Genomic DNA, 13,049 nt, shown 5'->3' on the forward strand with positions numbered 1-13,049 from the left:
TATTTGTATTAGTTTAACATTTTTTTCCACTTAAGAGTATGAAAACCTATTTTTTTATTGTACATTTAAAACAGATATAACATTTGTGATTGCTTGTGAGTTAACTAGTGAAGTCATGCGATTCAATTACGATTAAAAAATGTAATCGCCCCTAATTTTTAATAAGCTTTTCTTTTTTTTAAATCGCATCAGTAAAATTTTTTTTTAAATTGTTATTAATTGCATGACTTCAATAGTTAACTCACGATTAATCACAAATGTTATATCTGTTCTAAATGTACAATATTTTTTTTGCAGGTTTTCATACTCTTGTTAAGAAATGTGGGGAAAAAATGTTAAACTAATAGAAATAGTTCAAATAAATTTTGGACATCTATAGCCGTCAATGGAAGTGAATGAGTTAATTACAATTGCTTGAAATCAAAGAAAACTTTATTAATACAGTTTGTTGTTTTGTGGTTAACTCATCTCCTTCCCAGTCGAGAGGTCTTTGGTTCAAATCTCAGCTCTGTGTGGAATTTGCATGTTCTCCTCAAGCTTGTCGTTTTATTTTTTTCCAGGTTCTTAACATTCCAACTTGCATGTTTGGTGAAATGAAAGCTCTAAATTGTCTCCATGAGAAGTCACCAACCTTTTTGGAACCGAGAGCTGCTTCTTGGCTACTCATTAGATATATACATAAGAAATTGTTCAAATGACCCTTTCTAACAAAAATATCTTAGTAGAGATGTAACAATATCTAAATATTCATCGATGACAATTATACTAATATGTAGAGAGCTGAAGCTAAAATAATCAACACAGTAATATTGTCAAACAGAATTGGCAAACATTTGCAAAGTGGCACTATGGCATTTTGAACATCAAGTGATTTGTCATGTTGTTCAGCACCAGATGCAGCATTCAGGTTCGTACTCATATGGCAGAGTCGTTTGGCCTGCTGGAAGTCTTTGTCCATCAGAGCTGCGAGGAACTGCACGCAAAGATTCTCTTCATGTACATTCAGCTTGAAGTTTTTCCACGCTGATGTTTCTCTGCGGGTGTCAGAGGGGCCTCTGTTGGTGGAGTCGTGTCTCCTGGAAACCACCGTCGTCATTGTCATCTCTCCGCTTTCCTTTCTTTGCACAGTGTTGTGTAATTTGCCTTAGAGCAACCTGCTGCTGAGCCTGGGGTGTGTGCAAACGAGCATGTCAAATAGGAAAATACTTGTTTGGCTGACATACAATCAAGTAAACATTTTCAATGCTGCATTTTCAAAGAAAATACTGTCATTACAGCGTTTGACTAGTTTTAAACCTTTAACTAGTTTCTCTGGGAGATAGAGGGATAATGTGCTTCTCTTCCAGCATCTGAATTAATTTGCATGATTTGAGAATTGAAGTAATTCATTAATGACCTTTGTTTCCATGATTTAATTTGACAATGTCAGTGTTACTTGCATCATTCTCAAACACAATGTTTTGCTTACCTGTTTATGGTTTAGAAGGAAGTCAGTGCACCTTTACGTCGTTACTCTATTAAAATTCCAATATTAGCAGAATATGGTTGCATAGTTAAATAAACTTACCTAAGGCTTGCCTATTTTGTATAAAAGGTTGCCACGCAACAAGATAATGACGCAGCGAGGTTACCATAACAACGAAACAACGAACCAAAATTTTGTTTGACTAAATACTGCCCCCTCTGTTGAAAAGAATACTGCAACTAAGAAAACATTGAGGAAGCGCTGCAGCTCATGATACGTTATCAAATTGCTTACCGTCAACTCTTAATGGCGAAGGGTTTGGTGGGCCGAGTTTAATAGTGCCTATGAGGGAAGGAGCTGGAAAAAAGGTAGTGACTCGGGTGTGGATGGTCCGAGAGGATTTTGTGGGTCGTCATGCAAAAAGATGAAGTTCATCTTCAGCTTCCGAGCAGAAGCCCGAAGGTTGCGCGCTAACATTGACTGCTATTTAGAACAGTTCATTCGTTACCTTCACCTTGACAATGGGAATGGCCCCGGGTCCTGCAGAATCAAAACAGCCCAAAGCATGATGCTGCCGCAACCATTCTTCACTTATGACATATTTTTTTTAGTGACGAGCAGGAATCATGGCCAAAAAGTCAAACCTTGGTTTCATCAGTGCACAACATTTCTCCATATGTGTTTTGAAGAGCTTGGATGTTTTTCTTTCGGAGATAAACCTTTCACCCCAGCCCAGTCATACAGTATGAAGAAGTCGGGAGATTGTTGTCAATTGGACTAAACAGCCAGTACTTGACACAAATTCCTGCAAACCCTTCAAATGTTGCCGTTTCTCTTGGTTATCTTGGCTGACCGGTTTTCTATTCATTCATTTCAAAGAGACATTGCCAATGTCACTGTTGTGTCAAATTCTTGATGATGGCAGCCTTCAATGTGTTCCTTATCGTATTTAATGCCTTGGAAATTTCCCTTTTCCTGACTGATGCCGTTGAAGAATGAGATCCCTCTGATGCTGCAAAATCTCTCTGAAGACCATATCTTGTGCCGTAAGATGCGACTATAATTGTCAGCAAAAGCCTACTAGAACACTTGAACTTTATTTGGGGTTCCTCAGAACCACTTTAAATGGCGGCAGGTGTGTGCAGAATATCACTGGTTGGTTCATAGTGAGCAGTTTTTTGGTTTTGTTTTCACCAGTTCTAAGAGGGCGTGAACTCATCACATTCTTTTACACGTTATTGGTGGCACACATTAAAAGTGCACTTTAAAAAAAAAAAAAAATTTGTATACTCAACAAAACGCAACACTTTTGTTTGTGCTCCCATTTTTTAATGAGATAAACTCAAAGATCTAAAACTTCTTCCACATACTTCACAGACTCGTCTAAATCTGTGATAGTCCGGAAGAGGAGTAGGGCTAGTGAAGAGAGAGAAAAAAAGCTTGGTAGGATTCTCACTTTATTCTCAGAATTCTCACTTTAAAGTGAGAATTTTCACTTTATTCTCAGAATTCAGTGTGCCATATCAAAATGTTGATTAGACACCAAAATGAGTGCATTTTGTATGCAGACAAGACGCATGAATCGAACTCCTAACACGCCCACGAAAACCAGTCCACCTTTCTACCAATGTGTAGCGTGCGTTGGCACAGCTAAATTAGCATATGACACTCATAAAAGTCGCTTGGCTGGAGTTGAAACGTTGCGAACCGGCTTACTTCCGTAAATGCTGCAACGTGACGCTTTGGGTGTACGTCACTTGACGTGTGCTCATTGCGCATGCGAGTCGCATCGCGGGCGCGTTGCGTTCACATTAGATGTCGCATTTGTTTTTGTACATAAAAAGATCGGATTTAACACCCAAAAAAAATCTGAATTGGGCATCACGCCCTGCAGTGTGAACGTAGCCTTAGACTGCCCACAATAAAAAGCACACTCTGAAAGGTGCAACTGGTTTGAGTCCCCTGACACCCCCCCCCCCCCCCCATAAAACAAAACTGCATGCAAAAAAGTGGCCTATCACAGAATTAGACTGGTTTGTGAACAATATTTGAGAGAAACGGTGATATTGTGTATATGGAGGAAGTTTTAGATATTTGAGTTCATATCATAAAAAACGGGAGCAAAAACAAAAGTGTTGCGTTTATATTTTTGTTGAGTACATATTACCAGGTGGCAATGTAATAGCGTTAACAAGCTTTTCCACTTTTCTTGTTTCTAAATTGAACATAACTGTGAATGCCAGTCCGCCTCTCGGCTCAAGCTCACCTGTCACCCAAATAAGCACAAGTCGTCTAGAAAATTGATAATTATATTATACAGCATTACTGCATTCCCTTATTAATGTTTTTTTTTACAGTAATGTCAGCCATTATGTCAGCACAAATGCATGTGCCCAAAAGGGCAAGCAATACTCTTATATAAGTCTGGATTCAGAAATTCGATTTTCCTTGTCACACTGTTTTCTAGTCAGCCATCTTTATGAGTGTAATGGTTCTGTCGAATTTGTCATTTGTATCCTTTGCGTTGCTTACGTTAAGACTCTCAATCGCGTTACTCTCCCTGCAACACATATCTTCATATATTTGTGCGTTGAGGTCACATTGGATCCACTGCTTGTGCTTTTCGTGGTCTATCAGCTTATGCAGCCATTTCATTTCTTCTCCGTTCTCTCCCTCCGCCATACCAGTACAATAACATTCACCTTCATGAGTTGACAACACTGCACGCATCTGTTTTTTTTTTTTCCTCCCTATGACCTAAACTCCTCTTTATAACCTTGACATGGACAATAACACTGAGATATCACAGCGTATCGCAGCTTTCGAGGGATGACTTAGTGTCCTCACACTGCCAGCCTCACGCCTGTGTACCGGTCCACTGGATAGGCTGAGAGCGGCCATTATGCTCATTCAGCCGTCACAAATGATACAGCCTGTATCATATTTTCTCTTACCACATGTTGCGTGAGCAGACAACTCATAAAGATAAGCACTGCGCTGTTAAAATGACTTAAAATAGAATACCTGCTGATTGCCTTGCACATCATGAAAAGTCACCAGCCACAACTTTGGGACCACTTGGTAGTACGGTGTTATTACTTGCCATCATTTTGACCTTTTGACTTGGCATTTTCATGAGTTTTTCAAATGAATTCACATTCACATTTAAAGCCAATTTCTACTCGCTTCGGTACGGACAGCGGGGTCATGGTTAGCATAGCGGTTCACAGACAGTAGCTGACCTCTGTAAACTGACGTAGGATCAATTCCCTCAATGCGCTCTTCACAAACAATCAGTTTTGGTCCCAAGTTAGATGGATTAGGACCCCAGCTCCTGCTCTGACCCTGAACAGGATACACAAAATGGATGCATTGGCTGCAACCACTTTCGAGCTGGCTTGGGGCAAAAGGCATTGTGCCCCTCAGATATCTGAGACCATCAGTAACAGATACAACACAAACTGTCCCAATCTTTATTGATCCAAGGGAAATATTTTACATTTAAAAAAATAATAAAAAGTATGACTCCTGTCATAAACTGACCAGTTCACCAAGCTAATATTTAGCATGAGTGGTTAATTCTACCATCTGCCTTTTAGTAGAAAAAAAACCCCACCCGTCTTTATCCAGCCATTTTGCCACTTGCTGCCGACTGAAAATGACATCACAGTTGTTCCGGGCTAATGCTGCATTCAAGGAAGGTCGGATGTCGGATTTATCCCATTTGGCGTTTCCCAGTTCCCACCGAAAGCGTTCGAGGCGGGGCTGGACTGGCCATCTGGCATACAGTCCTTTTTGATTATTATTTTCTTCCATTTTACCCCAAGAGACTGGCCCACAATTTAGAGGGACTCGCCCATGAATCCATTTCCAATATAGACAGCAAACTGAATCAAAATAAGTCAATATCAGTGGCAGAACTTTGTGTTAGGAGAAGTGATTAGGAGTCGGGTCGAGCTGGGTTGGAGGGTTTAAGTCAAAATGTCAGGGCCAATTTTTTATGTGCCAGTCCAGCCCTGGTTCGAGGCAAAAGTAAACTACCAAAATGGCGGATAGTAATAAGAAGTTTTTTTTAAAAACACATTTTGTCAATTTTGCTTCAGTTATCTTATTTCATAAACATTCCATACAGCTCAGTAGTTCACTGTACAATTTCAGGCAGGGAGATAGCGGCGTACTGTCACGTACGTTGTGTTACGTGAAGTTATATGGAATATTTATGAATGAAGAAAGCTATCTCGTTTTATACTCGAGTAAATTGTGCTTTACCATTCACGGTACGTGTTTCCATAGTGGTCGCCATTGTAGAGGGAAAGTCAGTCGGTGAAGTCGGGGTACTTTTCTTCTCCAACTTCGCAAGTGGGATTTCCGAGTTCAGGGGGGCGTTCCTGTACACACTTCTTACTTTCCTCGAATGCAGCATAAGGCAATGACCAATTACGGATCAGCTTCAGAAAACGGGTGAGCCATGATTGGTCATTTCCTGAGCCCTTTTTAGTCGACAGTAAGTGACAAAATGGCCGCCACCTGAGATGACTAAAAATCTTATTTCACAAACACAAGTAGTCAGAATACTGTGTTTAGACTAGTGAGGCAGCATAAAATATATATTGTAAAGAAAATTTAACTCATTAACTGCCATAAATTCATTAAAAAAATGAAGATTATTAAAAATTAGGGGCAACAGGCGATTACATTTTTTTATTTTAATTAATCGCATGACTTCCTTCACTAGTTAACGCACGATTAATCACACATTTTATATCTGTTCTAAATGTACAATAAAAAAATATAGGTTTTCATACTCTTGTTAACAAAAGTGGAAAAAAATTTTAACTAATAGAAATAGTTTAAATTATTTTTTGATGTTTATAGCCATCAATGGCAGTGAATGAATTAAAAAATTAATTAATAAAAAAAAAAAAATTGGGGCGTCAGGCGATTAAAATTTGTAATTGTAACAGATATAACATTTGTGATGAATCGTGAGTTAACTATTGAAGTCATTCAATTAATTACAATAAAAAAAATGTATTGACTGACGCGATTTAAAAAAAGAGAAGCTTATTAAAAATTAGGGGCGTCAGGCGATTAAACTTTTTAATTGTAATTGAATCGCATGACTTCACTTGTTAACTCACGATTAATCACAAATTTGATATCTGTTCTAAATGTACAATAAAATGTTTTGGGGTTTTCATACTCTTGTTAACAAAAGTGGGAAAAAAATGTTAAACTAATAGAAATAGTTCAAATGAATTTTTGACGTCTATAGCAGTCAATGGCAGTGAATGAGTTAATGAACAGTGTGATTTGAAATCCAGCCCTTTGAATGTATCAACCTATTCATCCAGTCAAATGTTGCTGCCTCAGACTATATGAGTGGAATATATGAGCTGATCGACTGAGGTGTAATTATTATATGTCAGTTCGCTTGCTTTTCTTCCCCATTTCCGTCTTCATTTGACAGTGAGGAGAAGCAGTCTGAACTCAGAGATAATTCTTCATTACATCCCGAATCATCGTCCTCATCATCACCCTCACTCTCTTCGCTGTCCTGGTCTGCCTGTTGCTCTAAAAGGAATAGCAGCAGCGTGTGTATTTGCGAGCATCCCCTTTTGAGGTTTGTGTTTGGTCTTTTTTACCTTCTCGAAGCTTCCTCTGGATCAGAGGGAGGAACTCAGAAGCTTCTGGATGATGCGGTTCATAGATGAGAACTGAAAAGATAACATCAAGTGATTTTTCATGTCGGCAGCACCAGATGCAGCGTTCAGGTTCGTACTCATATGGCAGAGTCGTTTGGCCTGCTGGAAGTCTTTGTCCATCAGAGCTTTGAGGAACTGCACGCAAAGATTCTCTTCATGTACATTCGGCTTGAAGTTTCTCTACAACAACAACTGTCTCACTCACCTCAATCATCAGTTTCACTGGAACGTCTCTGAGCGTGTCTGCATCGTTTTTTCCACGCTGGGTTTTCTCTGCGGGTGTCAGAGGGACCTCTGTTGGTGGAGTCGTGTCTTCTGGAAACCACCATCGTCATTGTTATCTCTCCGCTTTCCTTTCTTTGCACAGTGTTGTGTAATTTGCCTTATAGCAACCTGCTGCTGAGCCTGGGGTGTGTGCAAACGTGACGTTTGGCATTTTAAGCTCCTTTGCAGGCTCTTTGCTGCGTGCTCGCTCAGCAAGGCAATCCTGAAAGCAGATTTGAAATTACATCCGTGTTTAAAAAATGTGAACATTTTCGGTAGGAGGAATCTGAATGCAAACTGCATACATGCATTCATTCACACTACCTAATCAATCTTTTAAAAAATATATATATATTTTTTATGTGTATATTACTTCACGGTACATGTTCATACAATAATGCATGTCAAATAGGAAAATACTTGTTTGGCTGACATACAATCAAGTAAACATTTAAAATGCTGCATTTGCAAAGCAAATACTGTCATTACAGCGTTTGACTAGTTTTAAACCTTTAACTAGTTTCTCTGGGCGATAGAGGGATAATGTGCTTCTCTTCCAGCATCTGAATTAATTTGCATGATTTGAGAATTGAAGTAATTCATTAATGACCTTTGTTACCATGATTTAATTTGACAATGTCAGTGTTACTTGCATAATTTTCAAACAAAATGTTTTGCTTACCTGTTTATGGGTTAAAAGGAAGTCAGTGCACCTTTACGTCGTTACTCTATTAAAATAAATTCCAATATTAGCAGAATATGGTTGCATAGTTAAATAAACTTACCTAAGGCCTGCCTAGTTTGTATAAAAGGTTGGCACGCAACAAGATAATGACGCAGTGAGGTTACCATAACAACGAAACAACGAACCAAAATTTTGTTTGACTAAATACTGCCCCCTCTGTTGAAAAGAATACTGCAACTAAGAAAACATTGAGGAAGCGCTGCAGCTCATGATACGTTATCAAATTGCTTACCGTACTAGTTACCATGATTTCGCACCACAATTTTTTTTCCTGATGGGTGTAAAATACTAATGAATTCTTAGACAAAGAGAGCAAAGATTTTGTTTTTAACAACCTAGTCCCATGTCTTTTATTTTGAAGATCTACATGCGCTCTATATTTTCGTGCCCGGCACAACTGTAGCGCGAGGTGCAGTCTAATTATTATTATTATTATTATTACATTTTTAGTATTATTATTATTATTATTACCACAGTCTTTGCTAGTGTTCCTTTTGTGCATCAGCCGGGAGCAAACCATGCACCTATAGTGCACTCAAGTCAATGATTCTGTTCACATACTAAGCACCGTTCTGAGGATTCGCTCATATCCCGGCATGCAGATCTTTTGAATCTCTGCCATAGCAGCTCTCTCTGATACTTTCATGATGGTTTCTACCATAACCTTCTTCACTGTATCAGAAGGGTATGGTAGAAAACTTTTATTACTATTACTTTTATAGTAATTATTATTATTATTATTATTTTAAAGAGTGGTTTGCGCCATTGTTGTCAATAGTTGAGGGTTTGTGTGATGATGGTGGCAAAAAGGTATAGAGACAGAGGAATGCAGAATATACTTAAAACAAAATGTAGCCTATTTATTCTCTGTATATAAAACAAAGACACTTCGAAACAATTAATGCTAAATTAATTAACAACAGTGCCAAAAAACAAGATACAAAGTAACAAAATAAACAGGAACATAAAAAAATAATGAGCTATAACAAACAGAGACAACGAGGAACACCTGGACAAGAAGAGCGGCAGAGGGAGCTGATTGGTCAATGCAAGGGAGAGTGCTGATGAAAACAGGTGGGAACAAAAAACAGGAACAAGGCAAAAACTTGACACAAAAAAACAAGACAAACCATGAAACAAAACGGAATATAATCTAAACAACAAAAGTACTTTCATTAGCTTAAGGCTAGCTATAGCCTACAGCACGTTGAAGCAAATGGATTGTTTTGTTATTGAGAAAATGTTTAGTTTGTTTGCCAGTGTCTGAAGAGCTCTTTGAAGTTACATGTTGCGAGGTGGAGGGTATATTTAAAAAAATATTTACTGTGCTGGTTTTTGGATGGTGTTTCTGCAACGAAGGATTACCGTCTTTTGTCAGTGCTAAAAATACATTCTGAAAAGATGAGAAAGACGAAGAAGCCCAGGTTCTCCTGTGACAACCAACAGGGTGATGATGACGGCTTTGTGAATTGCTTGTCGTAAGAGGGGAAGGGAGGGCTTCCGCTTCGGCGGTGTCGACACAGTGGGGGTAGCTTTAGCGATGCCATTTCTGTCATGGCAGCGGGAAAAGTGTGTGTGTTAACACACCCAAATCCCCAACGGGTGCTATGCCTCTGAGGACAGGCCATCTAACCACAAGGCAAACTTTTACGGGTGTGCTTTTGCATTTGTGTAAAAACAAATAGCACCAATAATGGATATTCAGAGAGAAAAAAATCGCAAATTTGCGACTTATTTGCGACTTTATAAACTCGTAAATTTGCGAGTTTATAAAGTGGCAAATTTGCGAGTTTATAAAGTGGCAAATTTGCGAGTTTATTAAGTGGCAAATTTGCGAGAACATTTTTGATTGTGGTTATTTGGACACTGTTTATAAAATGAAAAGACAGGATTTAAACAGATTCATTCTTAAATTTCAACTTTACTCGTCATTCACCGCAGCTCGAGCAACAACACTTCCTGATCCCCTATCAGCTGACTAACACTAACCAATCAGATGCTTGCATACTTTAGGTAAATGCTAGTGAATGACGGAGAGCAGCAGATTCGACACATCAACTTAGATACTTAAACTTAGGTACAAAAAAACCCACCAAAATGTATGAATGTGTAAATAATAATTCTGGAAACATAAATGTACATGTAAATATACATTTTAACAAATTAACTTAAATGTTTAATAGTATTGGTGTGGACCTTCGCAAAGTGAGGCGTCTTTGTTGCTGGCCAGTGGCCGTACACAACGGTTCAAATAGCGAATGCTTAACATGATATGGTTAATCTATGCTAAAGCAATGACTATCTCCTTATTTGGAAACCCGACTGAAAAGTATTGGCACAAACAGTCGAGTAGTACGTTACGTGTAGTTCTTGTAACTTTCTGAGTTTTTTTTCCCTCGCAAATCTGCCACTGTATAACGTCGCTAATGTATGAGTTTTTTTCTCGCAAATTAGCTCTTAATTTTTTTTCTCAGAGTATTGCCCCGCCCTATAACATTTTTTTATTTTTATAAGTGGCTCTAATACGCCGTCGTAGGAGAGAGAGAGAGAGAGAAGGTGTGACAGAAAGAAATGGTTTTTTTTGTCACAAATTTGTTTGTTATCATGACTTTCGTCTCTAAAACGGGCAACTTCTTCATGGTAGTTCTAGCGTCGATTCACAAGATTCACATTGCCCTGAAAATGCAAATAAGACAACTACCAAATAAGATGCTCTCATACTGTCATTTGGATTGCACAACAGCTGGTTAAAAACTACACACAAACACACACACACCCAATGACACACATATCCATCAGAGGCGAGCAGACCCACCTGCCATGGAAGTTGGATGGGAGAATATATTCCGCCCAGATGACGCGGTAACAGAATCATTTCATACTTCAGTGACCCTCCATAAATTCTACGTGTGTGTGTGCGCGAACATTCCATTCTGCAAGTCTATTAGTGTGCCAGTGGCATATTGTGTACTGCATGTGCCTTCAGAGACTGTTTCACACGCATTTCCATATGATGAACCCAGAGGCCATTTTGCCAAAAAAAAGAAAAAGCAAACACGGAAACAAAGGCAGGTTGACGCGTCGCAGTCTTGCGTGACCTTACCATGTCATATGTGAAACATTCTGCGATGAAGGGCACATTTTGCTTACAATGTGACATCATGAATAGAAAACATCCATTTGTATTGTAATGACATAGACGCGGCTTCTTTTGCTATACTTTGAGGCATATGTGGTGCAAGCTTACATTTCGACAAAGCATCTGTGCAGGTCTATCAGTGTGAGGCAATATATGACAATTCATCCTCATGCTCATAATAAAAATGCAAATTACAATCAGAACAGCCTGGAGAGGATAATTGCTCAATTATGTCTTCTGTGTGTTTGTGTGTGTGCGGTACAGAAAGGGAAAGGAGGGTGTTGGCCGCTTACGTCACGTTCAGGCTACATAACAGGACAAAGTGAGACGCTACAAGTATCGATCTGTTGTTGGACACTGTTCCAAATTTCCGCTATGAACGCCAAGTAAGGCTAATTAATTAAAGCATATGATGTAACTACTCGTCACAAATCCATATAAGCTAAATCACAGGCTGGGTTTGGACAGCAAAATTGAGGAGAAATGGCATGCCTTTATTTACTGATACTTTGTATTGTTGTATGTAAATTGGGATACATTAAAGACCCACGTGTCAAAGGTGAAAGTCTTAAAGTGGAAGTTAACCTTAAACATTTCTTGACAATAATATGTTACAATATATGTGACCTCACTAGTCTAAACATGACAATCTGATGAATATTACATTTGTGGAATATGAGTTATGAAGCAAAATCCAGCCGTTTATATCCATCTCAGGGGGCGGCCATTTGCTGTCGACTGAAGATGACATCACAGTTGCTCAGGGCTCCCGGTAACAACCAATCACAGCTCACCTGTTTTTTGAAGCTGAGCTGAGACCTGAACAAGTGCTGCTTTGAAGACGCCCTTTTTATTTTATCGCTCAGTTCCTTAAACCCCAATATTAGATTTGGAAGAGGCATCTTTTGTTGAATTACAGTTATAATTCTTTACAAAAAAAAAATTGTTTAATTAGTTTCCTCCTGTACTAAACATCATTAAGCATATAATTCATACACGTATTTAAGGCAAGTTGTAAAATGTCTGAAGTCCTCTTGTTTATGTTTAACAAATTGAAAACACCATAAATACTAGGTACTGTCTCAAATATTCTCCAATTTCGATACTGTAAATGTATAGGATCGTATGCCGAGGAAAAAGTTTCTTGGGAGGAGCAATACAAAAGTCTCGGCCTATCGGCTATCCAGTCATATCTATAGATCAGTGCCGTGCAGCCACCAGACCAAAGCAGCAATCAATCGTGTCACCTTTTGATAACCCCAACCCGTGTGAATTGTGAACGATTGCTGGTCTGCAAAAACTCGATTGAACCGTGGCGCACCAAAAGGTTGGGGTTGGGTCTTTAAGCCATGCAAACTATTATTGTTGCATGAGAAATGCCCACTAGCCATTAAAATTCGGGGGCACCATCATACTTTTAAGCTTAGGGCACCCAAAGGTGTAGCGGCGGCACTGGAAATGAGCATAGATGATACAATAATCATCACCCTTTAAACAACTGCTACTTTAAGCACCTACATAGCACACAATGTTTCTCGAGTCAAGTGTACCCTGTGGCAATGATGGCTACGGTATTCCTGAAGTTTAGTTGTGGACCTCCTCTGCCTCAGCTTGGAATTCTTTTATTACTCTGGCTGCACTGCCAAGGACTGTAATCCTCATTTTGGCACACATCATTTGCACAATTTTCTTGTATTTCCATTTGGCACGGTCCATACTAATAATTTGTGC

At 38.9% G+C, this 13,049-nt stretch overlaps 1 protein-coding gene across 1 annotated transcript; it reads right to left on the reverse strand.

The window, feature by feature from the left end:
* Positions 1-4,924: 4,924 nt before the first annotated feature.
* On the reverse strand, positions 4,925-11,135 carry erich2 (glutamate-rich 2). Its single transcript, XM_086080371.1, has 6 exons — positions 10,995-11,135; positions 7,564-7,657; positions 7,376-7,485; positions 7,248-7,305; positions 7,111-7,182; positions 4,925-7,039 (listed from the first exon to the last, which is right to left on the reverse strand). The coding sequence occupies exons 1-6, from the start codon at positions 11,109-11,111 to the stop codon at positions 6,891-6,893; spliced, it is 600 nt and encodes a 199-aa protein (XP_085936497.1). The 5' UTR covers positions 11,112-11,135; the 3' UTR covers positions 4,925-6,890.
* Between the last annotated feature and the right edge of the window lie 1,914 nt (positions 11,136-13,049).

This window comes from Leptonotus elevatus, chromosome 1, assembly GCF_054856555.1.
Source record: "Leptonotus elevatus isolate MCC_2025b chromosome 1, RoL_Lele_1.0, whole genome shotgun sequence".
In the NCBI taxonomy this organism is placed as follows: Eukaryota; Metazoa; Chordata; class Actinopteri; order Syngnathiformes; family Syngnathidae; genus Leptonotus; species Leptonotus elevatus.